The sequence below is a fragment of the Zerene cesonia genome, chromosome 19, assembly GCF_012273895.1.
Source record: "Zerene cesonia ecotype Mississippi chromosome 19, Zerene_cesonia_1.1, whole genome shotgun sequence".
Classification (NCBI taxonomy): Eukaryota; Metazoa; Arthropoda; class Insecta; order Lepidoptera; family Pieridae; genus Zerene; species Zerene cesonia.
In genome coordinates this window covers 5,199,317-5,226,081 of record NC_052120.1, presented here as the reverse complement: position 1 = coordinate 5,226,081, position 26,765 = coordinate 5,199,317, and the positions used below count along the sequence as shown (strand labels likewise).

Below are 26,765 nucleotides of genomic sequence, written 5' to 3'. Positions count from 1 at the left end.
ATATGTAACATTACCTATCTAAAAAATTGAATAGATGTATTTTCATGATAACAAATGTATGTGAAAGATAACAGGTATCAAGTTATGCAATGAAGGCAAAGTACTATTTATAGTTTGTACTATGCTCACAAATTTGAAATGGTTTATGTGTATATTATACAGCTAACAATTAGTTGTTTAAACCTAGTTGTTTTGGACAATATAAAATTGACTATTTTCATGTAAAGTTTTTATGCATGTAGTAAACACAAAAATAAAATTATAAATTCCCTTTATGAAAATGTGCTTATAACTGAAAATGCATTTATTCTAGGTTCCGTGTGTATTCTGTAGGGAGTATTCTTAAATATATGTGTGAAAGGATTTTCCCTGACAATTTTAATAATACTCCCCACATTAGAAATGAGATTAGTGGGTTGAAGCTACTAAACTCCTTATCTATATATTATTTGTATAGAAACAATGTGATTGTATGTTTAATTGGTAGTATTCAAAGTTATACACTTATCTGCAGCAGTTTTTACCTTATGTGGTGATGATGACATAATATCATTATTTTCATATTATTAAACAAACAACAACTATACATTCAATAAAATAAGAAAATTAAGGTCCCTGTCTCCTATTAATGTAAAAATCTAAATAATCTAAATGATAAACATACCTTTGAACTTCAATGGTACCAAGAGTTTCATAAGCAAAGTCACATTTATCATCCATTTCTATAGCTTTGTTAATTAACTTGACAGCCTTATCAAAGTCAGTGCTCTTCTGTAATTGCACAAGGCCTTTATGGACATAGAGGGTGGCATTATTTGGGTCTACTGCTAGGGCAGAATCAAATAATGCATCTGCTCTTCCCCACTCCTGCTGATCTGACAATACTTGGGCATACAGAATGTATGCTTCAGCACATCTTGGGAATCTCTCCAATGCCTTTTCAAAGTCTGCCCTAACTTGAGTCAATGCTCCAATATTTTTGTGGAGTTGAGCATGCCTGTAGTCAGCATAGCACTTTTGAATGTAAGCAATGGAAAAATCAGGGTTCAGCTCTACAGCCTTCGCAAATTCTGATGTAGCTTCATCCATCCGCTCTAATAATAGATAAACTTGTCCACGGTGATGATAAATGTCGGAGTTTCCAGAGTCCAACTGGGCAGCATTAGCAAAGTCTTCAAGACATTTCTCTGTGTTTTCCAGTTGTGTGTAAAGGGATGCACGTTTTATCAATGCATTTACTTTGACTTTAGTGGAGGCATCACTATCAATAACTTTACCCAAATCTTCTTGTGCTTCTTCATGTCTTCCAAGAAGCAGGTAGAAAGTAGCACGCAACAGTAAGGCTTCATATTTATATTTCCCATCTGCATCTAATTCTTCAGTGCAGGCATTCACCACGGACTCATAATCTTGAGCATCAAGGGCATGTTTTGCTTTTGCAAAGCCACTACTCTCCTTATCATCGAGAATAATTTTGGTGATAGGGTCTTCAGAGAACGCTGAAAAGTAAGTTTTGATGAAATGTTTCGATGGCATGACAGGGTTTCGTTTAGCTAGTGCTTCCCGTGCATGCTGCCTTCCCAATGCTTTCAGGATACGATCCGCATTTACTAGTGAACTTTGTACTTGAAACCGTTCCAAAATACAAGCTGATGTGACATCTTCCAAAGCTAGGACAAGATCACCACTCTTTTCGGCAGCACGGGATCGACGAAGATAAGCTTTAACATACTTTTCGTTCAATTTCAATGCAAAAGTACAATCTTCTTTAACTTGATCCCACATTTCCCTTTTCTCATAGCAGGCCGAACGATTTTGGTAGAACGTAGCCAAGTCAACAGGTCGGTCAGGTGGACAAGCTTCAATCGCTTCATTATACAAAGAAATAGCTTTATCGTATTCGCCTGCATGAAATGCACGGTTTCCGGCACCTTTCAACTTCATAGCGCGGTCGATTGCATTTTCAGGAGCTTTTGCATTTTCTTCATTATCTAAAGAGATCGTTGTTTTCGCTTTGAGTTCAGCTTCTTTCTTCTTTTCCGGATCTTCAAATCTGTTTCTTAAGTAGAGATAACCTAAACCGATAGCCAAAGGGGCACCAAGAAGGATAGCCAGCTGCCATTTAGGAAATGATGTACTCCCCGTTGACGCCATCCTCTAAATATTTTAACGTATACTACTAAAACACCATTTATATTGTAAGATATCTTCAAAACCTGAACTCCAAATTTTATAACTTTTACGCAAGTCCACCTAACCTTTTTTATTTGACGCTTTGACAGCGAAGAATAGATAAGGATGAAACAGGTAAGAAAATTTTACAGATAACACGTGATATTCCTGTCCACATATATTTATTCTATATAGCATTTTAATTGTTGTAAAAGACCAATATGTTGGCCGTAGGTAAATTTATGAAAAAACTAATTAAAATGTTGAATTTTAACAATAAAATATGGAGGCGTTCTATTAAAGAGAAGTAAATAATAAATTAATTAAATTATATTTGTACAATACAAATAGCTCATCATTTTAAATATAATCATTACAGATTTTATATATAACTAGCTGCACCCGGCAAACGCTGTTCTGCCTTACTCTTATCGTTTAGTGGTATGACAAATAGATGTTAGCCGATTCTCAGACCTACCCAATATGCTTACCAAATTTCAGAGGAATCGGTCAAGCCGTTTCGGAGGAGTATAGAGACTAACATTGTGACACGAGAATTTTATATATAAGATTTGATGGCTTGAATAAAAAGAATCATTTTATTCAAGATGTAAATACTTCATAGATAGTTTGCCGATCATTGTGTGATGAAATTTATAAGAATAGAAAAATAATTATCACAAAATGCAACAACTCTAAAAATTAATTTAACAAAGCTGAACACGCGTTCCATCGATAAAATGTTAAAAATTAAAATTATTTAAATGTGTTTCACATTTGTTGATATGGTTCTTAATCATCTTAAGAGAAAAACCAATTTACATAATATATAAAACGATTTTTCTCGAACCGAAATTTTAGTCACTTTACTTACTCTGTGGTAGGTACTGTTTTTTAACACATTTCAAATTTTCAATCATCTCGACATTTTAATTTTTGATGATATTTCTCAAATGACAGTTGTCAATATTCAACGTGTATTGGGAATGCATTTTTAAATTAAAAATATATTTCAATAAGTGTTATGTTTTTATTTATTATTAATTGTAATTTCCTTCAATAAAAATGTTTGCCTCTAAAGTTTATAAATATGTAAGTAAAAAGCATTAAATTAGCACTTGCTTGGAAGTATCTATTTTATATATATATATTTTTTTTCATGGTGTATGTAATAATTATTTGCGATTTTAAAAACGGTTTAATTTTTAATATGTTCATCTTTATTTTACAGGCCAGAGTTGCGTCGTTATTAAAATTAAATAAAAATGTTACGGCTCAATCAAGTTCATTACTTGTTCAACAAAAAAGGCATAAGAGTGATTTATATGAACCTGACTATTTGATCGTAAGTGTAAAGTGTACATAACTTGAAATTTTCACAAATGTTATTTCAGTATAGAAAAGATTAGACTGAGATTAAATTTAAATCTTGCTCCATTAAATCAAAAGCCTTTGTCACTGAAGAATATTTTAGATATCTGCTGGTAAAAAATTCAAGTTTTAATAAAATCCATCATCAAGTAATAGTTAAGATTTTAATTTATATTAATTAGAGTAATATAATTCCTTACAGAGCATGGAACCTGATGAACCTGTTTATGATTGCTTAAATATACAGATTAAGGGATATGATTACACATTGTTAGAAAATTGCCAAAAAGAAATCCATAGATATGCTGAAGTAATGGGTATACAGGTAGATGAATGGTGTGTATGTTTTTCTTGTATCTCAGATTAATTATATATGTATGTTTTATTAAAAAAAGAATAGTAGTACATTATTAATCATAGTAATTGTGGTAGCTCAGTGAATAAGACCATGGACACCAATTAGAAGGTCTAGTTAAACCTTAGACAGATAAGCATGCAAAAAATAAATTGATTTTATTTCATTTAATCAGTTCTTTATACACATCACCACTGCTTGAAACAGTGAAGGAAAACATAGTGAGGAAAGAGACTTGTCCAAGAAACAAAACTTCACCTCATGTACGGTATAGAATTAATAATACAAATTAATCACTTAACACTGATCTATGTATTGCCTAAAGTTATTGCAAGCAATGGCCTCATTTTTCATAAGGATTGTATAAAAATATTTCATGATAATTAATATTTAGCACAACTGGTCTCCAACTGGATTTATGAATTTACAGTTGGGCAACACCTGCTAAACAATTAAAGATACAACGGTTTAAGCCTGGAGGTACAGCCATTGATTCTGAATACCAATTAAGTATTTATGAAAGAAATGTTCAGGTATGTAGATTATATTATGAAGACACTTATCTTTATGTAAGTAAATTCTTTCTACAAAAGTAGGCCAACATCATCCCGGTTGGGAGTTTGTGTAAAACACATCTGCCATTGTTTGAAACACTACCTGATGCCACTACCATACACCATGACACAAAACCTAAATTCTATACATAAACTCTCTTTAAAAGAAACTTACTCACCTTACTACCTTACCAACTTACCTCATGCTATGGAAATTTAGAATCAATGTCTGCATGTAGTGTTTCAAGAATAGAGCAACTGTAACATATAGGTTTCTTCTATGCACATGCTTATCACTAAATTCCTAACTGGACAGATTTAACATTCTATATATGTTCTTATGACAGAGATATTGAGTACGATTTTAAATTTATACAGGCAGTGTAAATCATTATTTGAAACTCTGCCAATAAGGAATTACAGGCTCTTTAACAAAGTTGAATGTCATTTTTAATACTACAAAATTAGTTTGTCCTATATTTAATGATATTAGAATTATTAATTGCACATTACCTAAATTCAGTCTACATTAATACAAATTTTAAAACTGGCAATGTTTTCAGGTGGTAGATGTACCCGCATGGGCACTAGGCACATTATTGCGAGTGTCTCGCGCCCTTTTACCGGAGGGTTGTACACTTAATGTTCATGAGCATACAGTAGAACATGAAGACATAAGATATGTGCCTGATAATGAACTACTCGACCTAAAACAGCAATTAGAGGATATGGGAGGCAGTCGCCCTGAAAAGAAGAAGAGACGATAGTGTAAACTAGTCTTAATAATGTTGTAGATTATAGGTGAATAAATAGGTTTGAACAGATGATTGTTTTTTTTATTTGTTCGTCTTTTGTGTGTGATTTTTTTGTATTTAATTATGGATTTATTCTAAAACGAGTATACAATGGCAAATCGACCAATTGTAAGTAGATTGAGTGTTGTTAGAAGTTTAGTAAACGATGTTTACGTTTCTAAAAGTATAGATGGAAGTCTGAACTATCTTTTTATTACTAATACGTATAGAATTAGTAATAAATATTAATATTATGTATTAGCACAGATAACAAGTAATATCAATACATTGTATAAGCAATAATCGACTTTAATATTTATTTTGTAATTTTTTAATACCACCGAATACTTAATTACATTGATAATACTTACAAAGATTCCTGAGAGACGACGAGTGGAAAGTTAATTAACAATTTAGATATTTTTACTCTTTGATTTGCTAGCTTTTTCTTAAAGCTTCGTCGTCGTGCCTCTGAATGATAAATACTAACTAACTTGGTGAATCAGTGGTGAGGACTTGGACGTTAAATACGATTAATCGGGGGTTCGAAGCCAGGCGAGCGTGCAAGAAATAAATTGATTTTTTAATTTATCTGCGCATGTGGCTAACATCACTATTGCTCAAAACAGTGAAGGAAAATATCGTGAGGAAATCGGCATCGCCAAGAATCAAAAGTTCCACGACATGTAACATCTGCGAACCCGCACAGCGTGAGGAACCGTGATCCCTCATAGGCCCGTGTCCCAGCAGTGGTAACATGTATGGACTGCTGAATTCTGATGCTGATAAACTTACTAAATTACATAATGGCAGTGACTATATTATATGCAAGGAACATTAATATCTGCTTCTGTTAATTTGCAAGCAAAGTAATAACTCTGCTCAAACAACCAGTTATATTTCGGAATACTTTGACTGAACCTTTAATCATATTTCGTGATCTACCTAGTACCTTTAATATGTACCTATCGGTTATTAAATATGTAGCTATATCATAACTGGAGCAAATACCCTTTCTCTGCATGCAATCGCTGATTTTGACGTTTCATTTTACGACACACCTTTAAAATTGCAATAGTAAGTACTTTAAGGTTTCCCGTTTAGGTAAGGTAATGGTGTGTTGAGAACAATCTGATATTGTATGAAATACAACTTGTACAACACCTAGCTATTGAAATCAATCAAGAGGACTACTAAGTGCGTTGCATTTACCTCTAGAAGTTTGAACTTTTGTCTTCGTATTTACATCTTAGTTTCAATCAGTAATCGAAAGAGCATGTTTATTTAGTATTTTGCAATCGATTGCTGCGATTCCTAATTATTTATCTAAGTCTATCCATGACCCGCATCTACCAGGCGGATCATCGGCGGTTAGTCACATTTGCAGTAAATATTCAGGGCGCGCGCCTCACTCAGTGTCAATGTACTGGTCACATCTTGCAATCTATGCCTAAATTCAAGATTAAAGTTTTATTTTTCTTATGGTTACAGCTGCAATATTGTATGTTAAATAATATTTGAAGATAATCCAAGTTTCTTTCGATAGCTTTTAATGTTTATCAATTCTTAGTTTGTTCTATCATATTCATGCTATTCATTCAATCTTATAGTTTGGTGTATGCTTCATCTGCCAGTTGATTAATTTATTTATAGATGCATATTAGGTACTATTTTAATAGGAACATTGAAATTAAACTCTTTTTAGAAAGTAGGTACACCAGCAATATTTGAGATTTCTAATTCAATTGATATTTTCAGTGCGAAGATGGTCCCCATCTTTCAATATTATTTGAGTATCTTCTACATAAATATTCTTGATCTACATCCAAATTGCACTTATTATTGCAATTGCAAAAGTGCCTTTCAATGGTTGAGTAATATTATGCTTACCAACGGCACACTCTCGATAAACCATTAAATCATAAATGTTGATACTTCATTATGATGCACATAATATTATGAAATAACGAAACGCTTCAGGACATTATTTAACAGATCATTTATGAGAACATTAGATATCTACGCTACGATTTTTACCTATAATGTGTAAAATATTATGTGGACATTTTCACTTTCTGTTTTGTAACGTATACATATCACATAATTTGCATGATCGTGGTAAATTAATCAACGTACCTATTTGTTTTATTTTTGAAAGTAGTAAGGTCGTAAACTTATAGCCTCAATAGCAAGAGGCCAAATGAACATTTTATCTTATTTTAATACGAATTGACGTCAGCGACGTCCACCAAATTAAACAAGATTTATAAGAAAGTATAGGTACCTTCATTTTATTTTATAGACCCCAATAAGACCTATAGAATTATTCCAAAAATAAGTTGACCAAGTGGAACTACTATGGAACAAGCTATTTACAAATCCATTTACATAGCCTTGTGAAAATCGGTCTAGCCGTTTCAAAGAATACCTCTAACAAAAAGTCAATTGCTTTTGTTAATATGGATAGAAATGGATAAACAACAAACCCACTTTTTACGGTCACATTGCGAAGTCGCGCATTCTAAAGTTGAAATGTACACGCTCTAAGTGCTACTAATATAGTAGGTATTATATCTTATATCTTTAACCGAACAATTCTTGTATATATATATATATATATATATATATATATATATATATATATATAATTGGAATCTCTAAATCGGCTCCAACGATTTTCATGAAATTTAGTATATAGGGGGTTCGGGGGGAATATCGGGAATCTTTTTTAGAAAACGTCATATTCGTGTTTTATCGATTTAAACTTACTTTTTTAACAAATAGGAGGCGTTTGAGTAGTCCCAGTTTATTATGACTCTTCCTGACATCTATTGGTGAATAATAATACTATAAATGTGAAAGTTTGTGAGGATGGATGCATATGTATGTGTGCGTCTGTCGTACTCTTTCACGCAAAAACTACTGAACCGATTGCAATGAAATTTGCTTCGTACATAGCTGGACAACTGAAATAACACATAGGCACTTTTTATACCGATATTCCTACGGGATACGGACTTACGCGGTTTCAACCGCGGGTCACAGCTAGTTATGAGTTTAAATTTGAAATTTTGCTGCTCGCGTTTAGAAAAACATGTTAAAAAAATTAAAGAACTTTGCCATGTAAAATAATAAAAATAAAAAATTATATCTTATAATCGAAAAGGTCATAATCGGTCACGTTTTGATGAACTTAATCGTAAGATTGCGATTTTAACCTTGCACCATAGACAAAATAATATTCTTGTATACCGTAAATTATCATTATTACTAGGTAAGTGTTTACTCGCATTAGTGACCTTCTCTGAATAAGTATGTTGCTTGTTAAACGATTTAAGATTTCACAACTTCATGACTAGATAGTTTTGTTAAAAGTCCGTACAAATACTAATTTCCGCCCCGTTTCATATTGCCTTATATGGTAAAATTTTTTATATTTGTTAACTGTTAATATTAATCCTGGCATGCATGCATGGCATGATTATAATATTTCCATTGGATTTTTTGCTTTTCTTGCTACCGTTATCACACAAAAGCTCTATTCAATCTTCGATCAATATGTACTTATAAGTCGAGGTATTCAATTACAAAAATCTTTGTATGTAGATAAAATTTAGTCTTAGTAACTGGTAAATCAAAGTACTTTGTTGTAGTTGCGTAGTAGTGAAACAAAGGAGTTGTGAGGGTATTCTTCGACAAAAAAAAAATAATAATTTTGCGATCTATATTATGTTATGACTCATAACACACTTATAATACAGGTACTATACACAGTACTATATACAGGTTGAAGTCAATAATTTTGTAGAGTAGAGTAGAGTAATATCCAAAATTTATAAGGAGATTAATTTTTAGACCTTTGACTGGTTTATGACGTCCTTGCATTGAGTTTTATTATCATGAACTCATCATAGCATTTGCAACCTTTTGCAACAGTTTATCTGTTCATCAAAATGAGCAGAACGCATAATTATTTTAAAAGTAACTCGTATACATGTAGGCATATCTACATAAAACGGAGATTGTGATTAAAACGTAAAGTTGTATTTTTAATATATTTTGATGTTCTTGAAAAGGTTGTTCTGGAAAAGGTCTTTGCTTAGAATTTCATTAATTATCATAAATGTAATTAACTACTTATAATTTTTAAATAACATTGTAACGATACAGTGATACAGGATATAGGATTGCAAGAAAAATAGTTTACATGATTTCATTTCCAAATATAAAGGGAGTCGATATTTATGTTAGTGCCCTCGCCAAAATAATATGAGTATGCCATGTAACCATGCTATGCTGTTATACTATTATATAATATGTAATACTATTTAACTACAGTAGGAATAGGTAGAGGTACAATTGTGTAATGTCATAATGGGTGACAGCTCTATAATCTATAAGTCATATCTTTTTGTAATAATAATATAAAGCTCAAGAGTTTCCTTGTTTGGACACGTTAATCTCAGGAACAAAAAAATATTATTTCAAAAATTCTTTCACCGTAGAATATATATGTCATCAGCTTTCGCTCACGGCTTTGCCCGCGTGGATGGAGGACATTTACAAATGATTTAGTGACTGTCTATACCTGTTTTATCCTAAGGGTGCATTTTATCGGGATAAAAAGTATCCTATCACCCAAGTCAGCTCATACCCCGTCTGTATACCAAATTTCATCAAAATCCTTTTAGTAATTACAGCGTTATTGACGGACAAACATCAAAACAAACAAACTTTCATATTTATAATGTTAGTGTATTATTATATATTGTAGTTATATTCCTCAATGCTAAAGTACATAACATATAAGTTACAGTTTTTGTAACAAAGGCATTTAGTTACAACTATTTCTATAGTATAGGTAGGTATAGGGAAAACGCGTTCTTACGTAAAAAAAGTACAACGGTAGTAGGTATATATTATATGTTTAGCAGTCGAAGCCGAGGCTGACCTGAGTGTAGCATATAGGCACAGAATAATAAGCTCAAGTCTTAGAGGTACATGTCTATCATGATGAGTACCTATACATCGTATCTCAGCTAGTGTTTACGTACATTGTATAATACAATACAAAAATTTATCCCGATTTAAATTTTTATTGTAACGATTGTTTGAGAAAATAAAAAAATTGAACCTTATCAACAATAACAGGCTATTTTTTTCATTCAATTATGCATTTATAGGTAGATTTATGCAAATTTATAGGTACGTACGTCGATAGCACCTAATTTGCATAAATCTAATCCTGCATCACTATGAACATTGATGTTCCAATCCCTATTTCTATAGTGTACAAACTCTATACAATAAACATATTATAATCGCGAAAGTCACTGTGTATGTATGTGTATCTGTCTCTACTTTAAGTCTAAATCATTGAAACGATTTAGATGAAATGGTACGGAGTGTATAGTTTGAGACTCGAGAAAGGTCATACCTAAGGCTAAGCTTTTAATTTGACTACGCGGGCGTCGCTGCGGGCGAAAAGTTTGCACGAACATATACTCGTATACTAGCTGTTCGCCCAGGCTTCGCCTGATTTGTATAAAGCCTATGTCTCTCAGTGAAGTTGCATTTTCCCAATCGCCCAGCAGTTGTTGAACATAAAAAATACAAAAGTTTCATCTTTATAATACTAGTGTAGATTCAGTAAATGTCCCGGATCTCCATGCAATTTCATAAGTTACACCGCACAAAAAGAATAACGTGTGATTTGTGCGAGTTGATGGCCGACAATTACTTCATCGAGAGTGCAATGTTTCGCGATTAAACGCTACATTCACACCGGGATGAAATACTTAATTATGCCATTTAGTTCGAATAACCGCTGAAAATAATTTATCCTGCGATTAAAATTGCGCACAATATAAAACGTTTAGGTACTGTTACCCAACTTAATGTGTGAATAATAAGGAGTAAGGACGCTCGTAAATCGTTTATTGAAGTAATTGATTTCTAGATGATAGATTAAGTGAAGATGAACTATTAGTCTGTGTTTAGGGTATTAAGCGAATAAAATAATGGAATGGTCTTACGAGATGCCTTCGAATATCATAATAAGTGTCATAAGCTCTAATGAACAAAAAGATAGGTACAGCAATAAAAGTAGAAGATATGATTTGTATTCATGCAAAACTTCGGTATACGATATTTATTAAATAATATGGTAACAATTTAGGAAGTCGTTGTTACGAAATCAACATCTCACTTTGTCTTATTTATTCCGCATAAATTATTCATGTTATAGCCAAACACGCCAAAGCCATGACAAACCTATCGATAAAGTATGACCCATGTTTGCATGCTTCCGCAGCATCTCAACGCGGCAGCAAATCAAGTGAATGTAATTCCTTATCTAAAATCGATTAAAAAAAAAACAAAAGATAAACAGATAAATGTTGTGCATTACTTAGATTTGATCTTACGCAATTCTGGTTCACATGATTGTTTATAGAACGTTATTGTATGATCTGTGAAAATACTGTGTTTTGCTTTTTATCTGACTGTTCCAGAAAGAGGGTTATGTTTTTCCACTTTATTTAAGTAATATTTTACCTACCTACTATTATAATATGGTACCTACTTATATTTCATTATTCGAGAAAATGAAAATGAGTAAGTGAACTGGTTACGACATAATTATAAATAACAAAAAAGCAAAACGACTTCCGAGTAAAGCAGTCGGAAACAAAAAATAAAATATCGTGAGAATTGGGTTGAATTTTCAATGCCCACCTCGAAAAAAAAATTAATGAATCAATAAAATTATTATTATTTTTTTTAAAGTAAAGGTTATCAAAAATAGGGTTCAATTGAAAATTCCATATTTTTTTAAAGTCGTTTAAAGAAATGATATTTCGTATTTTTGGTATCATCGTACTCTTTGTACCATCAAGATGCTGTTATCATGATGATGACTTACAAAATAACATTAGATGCTTAATTATTTAAAAAATATGGAATAATTAAGCCGCCGGTGCCGTGTAAAAGTTAAATTCACTCTTACAATTATTTACTAATGCTTCGTGACCGTTGTTAATTTTTACAGATTGTTTTGGATGTTCCATGACATAAATATGTTTATCTATCACGTCTTCAATCAAGGTACCTACATGTAACAGACGTGCACTTATCTCAATCAATGTTGCCATAAACTTCATAATGGTGGTAATTTTTGATGTAAGATAGGTTAAAGTAGGACATTTATTTCATGAAATTCTTTTACAATTCCATAAATATACATTGGTGAAAATCATATAGGTACCTACGCCTCTATTTTCGATATATCTATATCTACAGGTAGGTACCTAATCAACATTCCAGCTGAACAATGTAGGTACATTTATTAGGTTAGTATTTGTGTGTATAATCTATTTCCTAGAGTTTATGAAACATTGTATCACTTGAATATGAGAAGCGAGAATCGAATATAATTAATTAATAATTAATTTCTACTGAAATCAGTAGGCATATACTTAATAAAATGCTTTTGTCTAGTAAATGTATTTCTGTTATAAATAGAGCAGTGTATAAGATTATTTGCATGGGTTCATAATATATTTTAGGTTAGAATGATTTATATAATTAATAATATATATGCAGATATTATACATATTATATTACGGCTAATGTGGCAATGAATACCTGTACCTAAACCGAATTTTATCAAACATTTATGAGCTTATATATATTTTAAATTAGGCCTTTGAATTGAATCGTTATTAGGCTTCATTATTATATATTTTCAATTAAAATCCCAGTTATCCATAAATGCTATTAATGAAACAATAATGGACGTCCATATAATGAGCCAACATCTTATTTGTGATATTATATTGCGCGATGGTATAAAGATGCGTTTGTTAAAGGACAATGATTCTTATTTGCTGTTATTATGAATTTCAATTACCTACTACCTACTGTGTAATCATATGCTTCGTAGATTCAAATTAGTAAATGACTATACCAAGTATTAGATATTATTTACCTACACTACGATAGCTAATAATCATATTACTTTTTGACCTCCTCTTTGTTCTAGTGGCAGGTTTAACATTACTACTAAGGACGTCTCCTCGACTATCGGCATGCGATACAAACACGAAAAAGGGTATATATCTAACATTTTTTATTGTTGGTACCTCTAAGTACCTACCTAAATTGGGAAGTCGATTGATACTTGTGAATAAAATACTTAAAGCAAAATTATCAATTTCAGATTCATATAGTGCGTAGTTTTATTTTAGTTTATTTCATACAAATCATGTCGAAATCTCAAAATAATTTTTTTTATTAATTTCATTTAATCCATCGGAGTCAAAGCATCGTTGTCTGGTAGAGATTGCTTGTTAGTGATAAGACCGTAGAAGTAGTAGTTAAAAGGTTCAAGATAATAAATAATGAATAACCGCAAACTGCTCTCTATACTAAAGGTTATTCAAGAGACTCAAAACTTTCACCAAAACCAAGCGATTTTTTAAATTACAACCTTTTTTTTATATACAAGTATAAAAAAACTTGATATATTATATTCAAGCCACTAATTATTACAGCTTGGGCAAATAATAAGCGAATGGATATGGATAAGGAAGGAGGAAGTATTAAGTCAATAATAAATAATAATGATGTCGAGGGGAGCCTAAAAACAGATAGATCCTGTGTCAATAGCGGACAATAATTTTGATTTCATAGGTCATAGTTTTTATTCCAAATTAATAAATAAAATAAACTAATAGATGGACTTTTACATATTTTTAGCTATTATGTGTATCGTAACGTAAAAATATTTTTTATTATATGTATTACAAACTCTTTGCAGTTGCTCGCCAAAATAGGTTTTTTGTATAAAGAACTAAGGCATTTATTACCCACCCAAAGCTTTTCTATACATAAAGAATGAATAGCAATATATTACCATGTATCAAATTTTTACAAGGTCCTGAAGCTCGATACACTGATCTTATTGTATAATTACAGTGATGGTGTGGTCTTAGCAAGCACAGGGACAATGGGTTGCATCACGCTGGCCACGGAAGAGCTTCCGTTCTCTACGTCTCACGGCCCTCGCCTGCCTAGTGGGAGATGCCCACTCCGTATATAACACGACTACGCAGAACCACAATATGCATTAACCGAATAGCATCATCATGAAGGTAACATTGTTACGATAAGCTCCATAGTCGACACGTTGAAATATTTTGGTTCTCTGGCGTTTATCGTTATTATTGACAATAATTTTCGAAGGTTGTAAAAATGAAAACAAATATAAAAGGGATAAAAAAGATGAAAAATAAGTGACTTTCAATTTTGCAGTTTAAATACATGTATTCTTGGTTTATTTGTGTTCGTTAAAAGAAAATAAAGTACGATGACATATTTTCTACATATAATCGTTTAATATTTCCAGGTATTCGTATGTTTATTAGCCGTAGTGGCAGCCGCTAGCGCTGGCTATATTGGAGGTGGCGGCGGCGGATGGTCCGGCGGCGGTGGCGGTGGATATGGCGGCGGCGGCTGGTCTAGCGGCGGCGGCGGCGGATGGTCAAGCGGCGGCGGCGGCGGCTACGGCGGCGGCCATGGTGGAAGTGGTGGACGTAAGTAACGAACTTTCAAGGAATATGAATACGTGTGGTTATACATTTTACTGTATAATACGCAACTAAATGCAATTTGAAGAAATATTGGTCGCTTGTTTTTGTGAAAAGTGTGTTATAAATAAATAAAAAGTTTAGGCAAAATCAAACCTAGATACTTGCAACGTCCTATTTAAGTTTTAATTTTTTTAATATATATTAAAAACAAAAACTATTATTTGTTGACGTCGTTAAGTTGAAGTCGTTAGCTTCATATTTGTATCTCTTTTGTATAAACGCACTACTTAAAATGCATTATTTAAAATTTCAGAAGTTAAGATCATCAAAATCGTAAGCTCCGGTGGTGGCGGCGGCGGTTACGGTGAGATTATGTCTATGATATTTATATTTACATTTCTATAGGCGCACACGATTTTGTTACAGTTACACTAACGACTTAGAAAGGATGCATTAGATAGGAATTGCACAGCATCAAACGTTACCTAACTCTTATCTAATCTAATCTTCCACTCTCCCATAATTGTAGTATTGGTTTACGAATAATGAAATATGCATCTTCCTGTTGCACATTTCATAAGCTATGTCGGATGTAGCTTTATTGTTGACAGATGTTTTTTAGAATAAATTATTACAAAAAGCTCCAGTAATATATTATTTTGCTTATATTAGGCATTTGAGGTCGAAAGACCGCACGAGGGGGTCATCCATTCACTCTCAGGTCTATGAAATTAATATTTCGTAACACTATGTACTGAGGAACACTTAAGTATTCATAAGCGATCTCGCATAGTGTATAATATATTATTATACCTTTATATGCTAAGAAGTATTTAATGCATAATGAAATTAGGAAGCATAAAAAAAGAAATCGTTTCTATTTTTAAAACCAATACCTACACAAAACACCAATATATTATAAGACAGAGGAAATTAGTAAAATTGATGTAGGTACTAATTCTATATTTATAAGTGCTTACCACACTTTTTATAATTACCTGCTATTAACTCATACCGTCTAGTCACAAGAGAACGTTACATAGTATGGTTTGAGTAGTATTGTTATTAATATAAGGCTTAAATCAAAGATTCAATTATTGGAATTTTAAATCTTTAGGCGGTGGTTTCGGAGGCGGTCACGGAGGTGGTTTCGGAGGCGGCAGTGGCGGCTGGAAACTTGGTGGAGGCGGTGGTTACGGCGGTGGTTCCAGCGGCTGGAAGTTCGGAGGCGGTAGCGGCGGTTTCGGAGGCGGTTCCGGTGGCTGGAAACTCGGCGGCGGCGGCGGGTATGGAGGCGGTAGCAGCGGATGGAAAAGCGGCGGTGGCGGCGGCGGCTGGTCCAGCGGCGGCTCCTCTGGCTGGTGGTGATCTTTTACTTGCGACAATACACTAATACTTCCTTATATTGCATTTTATTTACTTGAAATCCCAAGTCTTTTCATATACTTAACACATTTAGCTATGACATAATTTGGCAAAAGTTACTACATTTGTATAAATATTCTTCCCGTGATATACTCCATACATTAGCAGTTTAAATAAAAATGGTGCTGAAAATGTTCTATTAATCAACAAAAAACAAGAGCAGGAATTACCAATTACTATATCACTAGCTTTTTTCCCGCGGCTTTGCTCGCGTGGACTACACAAATTTTTGTACTTTCTAGGTTTTCGAAGAAGAGCCATTATTACGACTTTAGGTGTGTATATGTAGTCAATTATTTAATTTTGCAAAAATCCTATGTAGAAACCTACATTTAATTTAAAAAGACCTATCCTTGAGAGCCCCATCTATGTCATTCACACTTTTTGTAAGTTTTTAAGTTGTTTTTGTACAGGATTGTGCATCTAGTTGTTATTAATAATGATTGAAGTTTATGCACTAAAAAATAAACAGGTTTTGTTTTGTTTTACAATTTACAATATACATTTACGAAAATAAAAGGTAATTAAAAAATTTTATAAATGTGTATTTTCTTAAAAGAATAAAAATACAAATGGATATATAACTTAACAGATTATTAGAAAGGATCAATTTCATTTTGTTATAAAAATATCATTTCTTCAATTTCTTGCTTTTAAATATTTTATTATATTTAAACCGTTTCTTTTTATTAGGATCAAAATTTTCTTTATCAGATGAGTCAGAACTAACTGGTGTCTTTCCTCTCACTGTTGATCTTGCTCTTTTATTATAATCTGGGTATTCTAGTGGAGTTAAAACATAGTCTCTGTAAATATAAAAATGATGTCTATAAATATTCTTTTCAGCAAAATCAGTAAATCATATTCATGAAAAGTACACTCATGCATGTGTTACATATATTACTAAAATAGTTGTTTTAAGCCCAATATTAAATAACACCATCTTTCACTAAAGGTACAGATATAGACCAAAAAGAACTGTCTAAATCTATAATGTTGCTTCATGCCATTTACTTCTATGGTGTTTTAAACTAGAAACAGTTGTTAAGGTTCAAACTCACATTAGATCACCGGATCTGTGTACTTCCGCCTCAACTTCAACTTCTTTCCTTTCAATCTCACTTTCCAAACTATCATCGTCAGAATCTTCAATAATCAAACATTTGGATTTATTTCCACCATCATTATTTTGTCTTATTACATCTTTCTTAAAGATATCTTTAATATTAATATTATTTATAGCCTCACTTGATACATCATTTGTCACTGTACTTTCTTCATTCGCATCAAATATTTCATAGCTATCATCGGTCTGAACTGCTACTGATGCCTTTGTTAAATAACCATTGTTACAAGATTTTAAATCTGATATTTTTATAGTTGTCATAAAACTCTTACTGTCTATTGTTACAATTAGATTTTTGGTGTTATTAACTTTTTTGTTAGCTTCTTTTTTTTCTAAGTCTTTGACACATAAGAAGCAATTTTCTGTGAGTAAAGCTTTTTTATAAAATGGTACTTTGTATGATGAGGTAGACTGAAAACAGCACTTGGGTAGCTCCTTAGTTTCTATTTTATTTAAATCTATGTCAGCATCAATAAAACTACTTTCATTTTGGTCTGCTTCCATTACAGCCATCAAGGCTAATTTATCCTTATCAAGTATGTCACTCTGAGAATCATCAATTATAAAAGTATCATCTTCTAATCCAATTCCACTTTCGTAATTTTCACAAAGTGTTTTTTTATTATTTGATGTCAGTTCTATGCTCTTCTCTTTTTTAATTTTTTTAGGCCCCTTGTTAAAGGTTTCACTTAATATACTGTTATTTAAAGTTCTCTTTTTTGATTTTGTGATATTTATATTACTTCTAGTATTAATATTTAAATCTGCAAAAGGTTTTCGAGAAACCTTTCTTGTTTTTAAGCTTGTTTCATTTTGATTTAGCCATTCCTGTACATAATTTACGGATTTCTCCATTTTTGCTTTTTCAGAACTTGAAATGATTTCACCAGGTAGGACAGCAGGTCTTAAATTCTCTTTTTGTGTAAAAATTGAACTTTTTCTCTTATTGCAATATTTCATAGGAGCTTGAATGCATTCTGGAAACAATTCCCTTTCAACCTTCAGCTGTTCTGAAATTCGGAGTTGTCTGTAAACTAAAAAAAAACCCTTTTTTAAAAAATATTTGAAATTATTTCTAGTATTATAAAACAATATTTTTAAATAAACAGCAGCCAATGGTAAATAGTTCTAAAAATAATCCTATAGTTTCATTAACACAACAAATATATAATTGAAAATTTACACAAAATACAAAAAGAAACTATTTACCGCACCAAACATTTCAAAGTCACCATTATTAAAATATGACAAAGAAGATAAACAACCCTACACCATGTGCATTTAATCTTTTTTTTTTAGAAGAAATTCATAATTACCATCCACATTTAAAAGGTCTTGAAATGTGTTTAACAATTCCGAGGCATGCTTAACTCTTTCTGTTTGTGGTATGTCTAAAAATGTCGAAGTATTTGAAGAAGGAGAGCACAACATGCATGAAGTATTAATTGCTACACATTTTTCACATATTGAATGGCCACAAATATATCTCAAGCGCTTATTATTTAGTTGGTCGCTGTAAACAAAGTATTATCTTAATGCAAGTATTAATATCATAATAATATGGATTTCACAGAAAATTTGTGAATTAACTTTTTAAAATCCAAATCAAATTACTACTGCTATATTATACCATTAGAAAACATACCAATTGACACATCGACAATTGTCAACTAATGTTTTGATACAATTAACAGCAGAATTAATATTAAAATGATTCATACTAAGTTCTTCATTTTACATTATAAAATCTTTTAATTTAATCACATCATTGTTAAGTTTATTTCAAATTTTGGCTTTATTGCTCGGATAAAGTTATTTAAATAAGCAGGTTCGAAAATCCACAAGCTACGCAGAAACGCTGACGATTTGACAAGTGACATATGCTAAGTGCTAACTGTCAGCAGTCATGAGTCAACTTGACATGACATAGGTAAAAAATGGTAAACCGGTGTATGTCAATGTTGCTAGCCAAACAGATAATCAATTTTGCTAGTAAAATTATTTAAAATATACTGCTTATGTATACTTTAATACAACAATTAATACCTACATATAATGTATTAATATTGCAAAGGCAAATAAGTTAGTAGTTAGGACATATAATGATTATATTATACACATATCATACTATAATATTTTGCTATTTATTTATGGTACTGAATTAAGTTGCACCTGTTTCAACATTCAAAAGCAACATAATTGATTTACCTTTAACAGGTACTCATAGATGGTATAACGAACAATACTTTACATTTTTTCCTTCATCGGATATCTCGTGAGCAAAACAGGAAGCTGATGCTAGTCATATATTCTATTATGATGATGTCATCTAGAGCAACTGCTTTGGCGTATGTATTAATTTTAACTTACATTTTCATTTCGAAAGAAAGCTACTTTTAATTAAAATAAAAGCTACTAATACATAGTTTTTCTTTTTCTTTTTTTTTATATGTCGTAGTCGGCAATGGAGCTGGTGGATTGCCCGATGGTAAGCTACCACCGCCCATGAACATTTGAAGAGGCGTAAGGTCAATAGCAGACCTTATGCCTCTATAAATGGATTGCCGACTTTAAATTGGGAAGGGATTAAGAAAGGATTTATGAGAGGAATAAAGGAAAGGACTGGGAAGGGTAAGGAAAAGGATATCGACTTCCCCCACTCACCGTATGAAACACAATAGCATGCTATTATTTCACGCCGGTTTTCTGTGGAGGTGTGGAACTTCCCCGGTGCGAGCTGGCCCAATTCGTGCCGAAGCGAGCTCGACTCCCACAGTAAAAGTACAATAATTGTAGGGACTTTAACGATGATAGCTGATAAAACTCAATGGATTATTATTACTTATTGTACATAATTCCATAAAAATGCAATAGTCATAATACAGATTTAAACATCATTATAATACGGTTAACTTTTTAAAATAAATATTAGTTTAGTTTAGTTAAATAAATTTATCGATTTTACGTGTCCTTATAATTATTCTATTATATTCTAAGACAGAATTTCGATATAATATCTATAGATTATGTTACCTATAATACTACATCGTAGCTCAAGCAAAATCTTTTAATTTTATAAGTAACTATGTTAACTCTAAATAAGGGGATACCTACACACATCATTATTTAAAATCGGTCAGAAAGGTTCGTGATTCATATCAGCACAACGTAAAAGCCATATGAAAAATACCACACTAATGTGGTTTTGATGTTATCGAAAGTGCTGTAAAAGCGTCCAATGTAGTTTTCTATAGAAATAAATGGTAGTGGGACCCCATGACGAATCACCGAGTTTCGGCTAGGTCCGTTTCTTAACTATAAGACCTTCGCCGTTTTAATTCTTATTTTTAACAACACTGAAATGTTGGTTCCATTATTTTGATTGATAAATTTATTAATTTTAATAAACCAGTATTATTACACAAAGAAAATTCTAACATATATATCTTATTATAAGGTAAATTATTAAGTACATTAAAATGTTTCTATAATACCTTAAACATGATTTGTATATATATTATGTGCTGTATGTATATATTAATTTCATTAGAGAGGTGTATATTTACGAAATTTTGTTTAAGTCATAGCTCAAACCTGTGAAATATATTTAATCCAAATCGTAACATAATACTCGTGTAAATGTTCTATTTAAAATCAAACAACACAAATGTAGACCGTTATTATAATTGTAATACTTTATCAAACCTCCACTCAAATCCAACATTCCATAATGCCGTGCGCTATGAAGTACCTATACATACATTAAGATTCCCAATACGTTCTAAGCGAAATCAATATTGCGAACCTCCATACAGATGAGTGGGTGTTTAAGTGTTGTTTGCTATGGTCCTAATGAGAGGGGAGGCAATATTACATTGTCCTGGATCAAGTGAGATTTACACGTACTGTTTCTTGAAATTGTGTTTTTATTATTTCACCGTTTATTGTGTTAGAAAATGCTGTACGAAATGTTGCTGTTGTAAAAATGGATGATGTTTATATGTAGATAGACAGTCTTAACCATGTATCTGAACTTCGCCAGAAAAACGCCATAGGGTTCATTAATAAATTCAAGAACCGCATTATGCTTTGTTCCGTTTAAAATATAAAAGCTTAAATTAAATGTCCATTTGACACTCTTTTAAAATTGGCCGTTTTTATTCGGGAATTTTATTGGCTCTCATTTCCCTCTTTGTAATGGGATCTCTCCCTTTAGTGGAGTTTATTTAAATTCATTCTTTGTAGAATTTCCTTTTCGTGCCTCGTGCTCGTTGAATCGTTTTGATACTCAAATTTTTTATATTAAAACTCATATTTTTCATCAAAAATATATACAAACAGCAGAATGTTCGTTCCTATCCATAGTAAAGTTTTCTATACATATCACTCAAAGGAATTTATTCGAAAAATGTTTTAAAATATGTAATATTTAAAAGGTTCGGTTCTCCCATCTCATCTCGATTCTTTTATCGATTACTAAGGTTAAACATAGTCTACAAACGTTACAGAAAAAAAAATAACATTGCCAAAACAGTTACGTCTTCGAGGCTTTGTTAATTAAAATCTATTATCTTCTTTGATAGTCCTCGGTAATTAAGTGATAGTAGAGTGTAGTGTACCCTTCCCTAGAGACCAGCGCGACAACGGGATACATAAAATATTCACTCCCTAAACCGGGTAATAGCCACGCTTTAACCGTATAACAGCTTTCTATTTGAATTTGTATGGATGACAATATTATTAAGTGCTTGAAGCAAATACCGTGGTATTTATTCATATCTAGGCATATAAAAGCTTAATTATTGCAATTAAATGGTTAACATTTTTTTAGTTGATATTGAGAATGTATAGAATGTAAGTATAGCATAATAAATAGTATTAACATGAGCTTGATTTGACTTTATGCGTAAAAAGATTGATTGAACATCAAAGATCACATTATTTTCTAATATCACTACAAACGTTGAAGAGGATTTATTAAACTGGTAACTTGTATTTAAATCCCAACATCATTGTAAACAATATATCTGCGAATTAATCAAAGTTTGAAATAATTTAAATATTGATTTAACTCCAGTAAGTAGCGAGGCGGGAGGCTGGTCCAAATATTTGTGTAGAGCAAACAGCAATATCGTTGCGCCTTCGGGCCATCCCGCTCTCCGTGCTATTGCGTTCAATATGATAATAACGGACTGGCATTGATTGCTGATGCGTGTTTGATGGATTCCTCGTGAATTTATTGGAATTTTAACTTAAAAATACAATTGTATGTACTGAATCGTTAAAGTTAATAGAAATAACAAAATCTTGTTAATTGAACATCATTTATAATTGTAATTTACTGTGTTATTATCTAGTAATTAATCTTATGCACGATTTAATGTGATTTGTTTAGTATTTCATGATTTTCAAAGAATAGAAAAAATTAGATCATGAGGCGGGATTCGCACCAGCATCATTCGCCGTAGGTATTATTTTTATTCTTTGAAAATTTCTTGTTTTTAAATGAAGCAAGCAAGCAAAGCAGCTCTACTAATGACGAGTAATTTAATCACATTATTAAAGGTCCTGAAAGTTTGTTTTTAATGAGATTACTTGTTTGTTTTGCTTTGATGAAGTTAGGAATACAATGAAGCAAATACAAGGAATACAATATAGGCAAATACTATCTACATACGGTACTTATTTGAAAAAGCATTATTTTTTTTTTGAAAAAAGCATTATACGAGTATAATGTAAAAATTACACAGGTTTAAAGTACCTACCGTGTAAAGTACCTAATTGCAATATTACCAGTACGTAATATTGCAATTAGGTCAGGCGTATTAGTTTTCAGAAGTTTCATACTATAAGGTATTATAATAGACACACTAGCTTGTTCAGTACATACAAAGTAGTTTGAAATACTTTATAATTAATTGATATGTTATTATCCTTCGAAAGTATTACGAAGAAATAACAGGGGTTAGGAAAGAGCGCTTAAGCTTGTTCGATAGCGTGTCATCAAACTTTAGCGAGATAGTAACTTGGACAAGGAATAATGAAGACTTATGAGTCTGCCTGTCTCTCAAGTCATAATTGTCATTCGGTTATAATGGAAACTGAGGCTCGTTATCAGCTAAGTAGTCATGACGTGCTGACGTATCGCTGCGGAGTCGATTTTTAATTAGTTCCATTATTTATCCCCTCTGTTAGGGTGCGTTTCAATTTTAAGAAAATCAAAGTCAGTTTGTGTAACTTTGGTTTAAAGTTGGCTTGATACGGAAAAACACACATTACATGCGTGAAAATATGTCAATATATAGAAATATGTAATTTTTAACATTAATATATTTTTCAGTTTGATAGGAAGTAAAATAGGAATAGCTTAAGCTGAATTATTTATCCATCTCAGTCTCACATTTATATCATTTCAACTCATTAATTTTGTAAAGTAGTTAAGAGACTAAATAAAATAAAAATAAAAATAAATACTAATGTATATAAAAGGTTCGCGTATGGAGTGGTTACGGGTATATCATCTTAATGTACATTGTTCCATATGAGCGGGCATGATTCATCAGAACCCATTCACGGCGATCACTGGATTCAGATGCGGTTAGATAGAGCCGTGCGAGATAAAAACGATTTAAATTGACTAGGGGATATTGTTTTTTGTATGGCGACACTTTTACAGGAGCATGTACATGTTTTTTTAATATATTTTTGTCTTCGTTATATTTCGTTAATCTACATTGAAAATTATAATCGTATATTTGTCGTTATAATCAAATAAAGGTGTATGTATTATTTTTAACTATATCCTACATTTTAAAAATTAAATTTTACACAGAAAGCATTGGCCTTCAAATGAATAAATAACCAAAATCGCTTCACCCAGTCAAAAGTTCTGAGTACAGTCGAATTAAGAACCTTTTTTGATGTCGGATGAAAAAGCATTTTTAAGAAAAAAAATTGCTGACGAAAGCTGTTTTACGTTTTATCTTTATTAGGGAAGTAGTTAAACTTCATTCGATAGAATGTGGCACTTCACTAGGCCCGTTGAAGAGAGATTTACCAGACGCGTCGTCGACGTCACGGATTACCGTGATTTCCCGAGGGGCTCGGACCGAAAAGACACCTCGGTTGCGTCGACATTATTACTTTCTCATACCCTGGCTGAGAGACGGAGACGCGGTAATTATTTTGTAATTATTTCATACTCGTCAACCGTCATTAGATATCACCGCGATTGGATTTATAGGGATTTATCATGATTATGAGGATGGAATATGAGTAGATATAGATTTTAATATAGTTTGGATATCTCCAATACTGTCATGGTCTGTTTAATTTCTAAAGAACTTAATTTTAATAGTAATGGTAATATGTGCACTCTGAAACAACTGAGCGATATGTTGTGGGCTTTTAAAATAAATGTAATGTTATTGTTATGTGAATATTGTGTAAATTACTCGATGAAGTTTCAGTATCGCTTAGGTACGTAATTCTTATACAATTGATAATGATCTATTGTTATATTGTTATATATTTAAACTTTTGACAGATTAATTGCATATATACAAATGTTTATAAAAATAAAGCTGTCGATGTCCACCCTCGGAGGCGACGACAATACATCACGAGGCGACATCCTCCGGAAGTTGCGTAACGAGGCCGTTGTTCCCTCCCCCTTCCCTCCACTCTTCGAGACTGAGTATTTTTCCACTCGCCCTCGCAAGATTATTTTCCGTTAGCATTCATTCGATACCAATGTCATGGTGATGAATACCGTCTCATATTAATGTAACCGCGGGCGATCTATACAATTTGCAAATTCATATCAGATGCCTCTAATTAGTAAGCTTTATGAATGAAACGAAAAATATAGGGGTTTCTTATTAGATAAATTTTCCAGCTGTTTCGCTATTTGTAAATGCTGGCACAAAAGTACATATCGTTAAAATAGAAAAGGGTATTATGTTATGTAATTTTTTTAAATACAACTCTCATATGAACAAATATTTTACAGTGGTATACTCATATTTACATATTATTCATAAATTGCTAAATTAAATTGAAAGGAAGATGAAAAGTTACAAGATTGATCGAAATAGTACTAAAGTTTTTCTGTTATGGAGCAACAAACATTTATCCAACTAGGTAGACATTTATTAACATATTCTAGTATGATTCTAAGAAACTTTCACGACACGTAAATAGATATATAATTAGATCAAATCAAAAAAAAAAATTCCTTGCTTGAAAAGATAATGCATCGTGTAACGAAAAATATATAAAAAATGTTTATTGACATGTTGAACAAATTTTACTAAATGTAGATATTATTACGTATACAAACAAATTTAGGTATTTTATGCAGTACAATGTTAATGGTTGCATTCTTTTATATTTCATTTTCATTTTTTTATGCGAGAGTTTAAAAAGTAATGTCAATAGGCATTGAAAGACACACTTGGAATAATGTACAATGTATCATCAAGGCAATAATACAAATATTTTTAGATATTTTATTGATGTTATCTCTAGTCCCTCAACATCGGTCAATTTGAAGTATATTGATGCATATCAACAATACTATAAATACGTTTTCATTCTGCTCGGTTAAAATCAATAGAGGTATTAGGCAATTAGGCAACTTATAATATTAAAGCATTCTGGTTCTAATAAACAGAAGATCATTAACCTGGTCAGATATACTCAATGACTTTTAATAATCATAAATTAACTACAAAATGTTAAAGTTATAAGAAAGCTTATAGTGAACAATCCGAGCTTTACCTCTTTCGACCCCACGGCTAAAGCCTCTTATACTCATAAGCTGGTCTAATTGGGACCTTTGATGAGTCGAAATACAGTACCTACTTGATTGCCTCATTAGCTGTCTACCTGAAAAATAGTAACGAGTATGGATATTGAAAGTTCTAATTAATTATAGAGTAGAAATTCGAAATAGATTTCAAATAACACCATAAAAGGTGAATTGCCCCATATTAAGGTAATAGTATATTAACAAAGGCAGATATAGATCTGGCTTAATAAATGTCCTAAGTTAAATATTAACAAGTTTTTAAAATATGAACAAACAATCTTCTCTCTCTGTCTCGCTTCTAGCCAATGTTATCTAATATTATCCTTCTTCAACTATTCAGCTATTTCAACTTCAATATTTATTTATTTACTATTATATACTACTAATTTCCAGGTTTAAGTAACAGTTTGACAGTATCACTGGTATGAATGAAAAAAAAAATTAAATTCTGCCCAATATAGGTATGTTTTCCCGTAATTTACTGAAATCGAATGCGCCAATACGGACTTAAAAATGTGAATAACAATGAAACTAATATTTACATTAAGGAACTTAAACTAGGGAAG

General features: G+C 31.8%; 4 protein-coding genes across 4 annotated transcripts in view; 2 read left to right on the top strand and 2 right to left on the bottom strand.

Moving 5' to 3' along the window:
• The window catches only part of LOC119834241 (mitochondrial import receptor subunit TOM70), a 5,202-nt gene extending 2,918 nt beyond the window's left edge, over positions 1-2,284 (bottom strand). Inside the window, exon 1 of the mRNA XM_038358576.1 lies at positions 665-2,284. Within this exon, the coding sequence (XP_038214504.1) occupies positions 665-2,154 (1,490 nt within the window). The 5' untranslated portion in view covers positions 2,155-2,284. The remainder of the gene's footprint in view (positions 1-664) is intronic.
• An 835-nt stretch (positions 2,285-3,119) lies between these two features.
• On the top strand, positions 3,120-5,277 carry LOC119834645. Its single transcript, XM_038359068.1, has 5 exons — positions 3,120-3,264; positions 3,404-3,517; positions 3,746-3,879; positions 4,329-4,431; positions 5,016-5,277. Exons 1-5 carry the CDS (start codon positions 3,238-3,240, stop codon positions 5,217-5,219), a joined length of 582 nt encoding a protein of 193 aa, XP_038214996.1. The 5' UTR covers positions 3,120-3,237; the 3' UTR covers positions 5,220-5,277.
• A 9,002-nt stretch (positions 5,278-14,279) lies between these two features.
• On the top strand, positions 14,280-16,239 carry LOC119834664 (glycine-rich protein DOT1-like). The gene is made up of 4 exons (XM_038359091.1): positions 14,280-14,398; positions 14,653-14,839; positions 15,150-15,200; positions 15,954-16,239. The coding sequence occupies exons 1-4, from the start codon at positions 14,393-14,395 to the stop codon at positions 16,202-16,204; spliced, it is 495 nt and encodes a 164-aa protein (XP_038215019.1). The 5' UTR covers positions 14,280-14,392; the 3' UTR covers positions 16,205-16,239.
• Positions 16,240-16,793: 554 nt separating this feature from the next.
• LOC119834605 lies at positions 16,794-19,261 on the bottom strand. Its single transcript, XM_038359008.1, has 4 exons — positions 19,033-19,261; positions 18,704-18,900; positions 17,323-18,421; positions 16,794-17,067 (listed from the first exon to the last, which is right to left on the bottom strand). The coding sequence occupies exons 1-4, from the start codon at positions 19,104-19,106 to the stop codon at positions 16,893-16,895; spliced, it is 1,545 nt and encodes a 514-aa protein (XP_038214936.1). The 5' UTR covers positions 19,107-19,261; the 3' UTR covers positions 16,794-16,892.
• Between the last annotated feature and the right edge of the window lie 7,504 nt (positions 19,262-26,765).

Bases quoted from the DNA above. Each gene is read 5' to 3' on its own strand.
- LOC119834645 (XM_038359068.1), top strand. From the start codon at position 3,238: ATGTTTGCCTCTAAAGTTTATAAATAT. The intron at 3,265-3,403 runs GTAAGTAAAAAG...TTTATTTTACAG, and splicing joins CCTCTAAAGTTTATAAATAT to GCCAGAGTTGCGTCGTTATT. The intron at 3,518-3,745 runs GTAAGTGTAAAG...AATTCCTTACAG, and splicing joins ATGAACCTGACTATTTGATC to AGCATGGAACCTGATGAACC.
- LOC119834664 (XM_038359091.1), top strand. The intron at 14,840-15,149 runs GTAAGTAACGAA...TTAAAATTTCAG, and splicing joins CCATGGTGGAAGTGGTGGAC to AAGTTAAGATCATCAAAATC. The intron at 15,201-15,953 runs GTGAGATTATGT...TTAAATCTTTAG, and splicing joins TGGTGGCGGCGGCGGTTACG to GCGGTGGTTTCGGAGGCGGT.
- LOC119834605 (XM_038359008.1), bottom strand. From the start codon at position 19,106: ATGAATCATTTTAATATTAATTCTGCTGTTAATTGTATCAAAACATTA. The intron at 18,901-19,032 runs GTATGTTTTCTA...CTTTGTTTACAG, and splicing joins AATTGTCGATGTGTCAATTG to CGACCAACTAAATAATAAGC. The intron at 17,068-17,322 runs GTGAGTTTGAAC...TTATATTTACAG, and splicing joins CACAGATCCGGTGATCTAAT to AGACTATGTTTTAACTCCAC.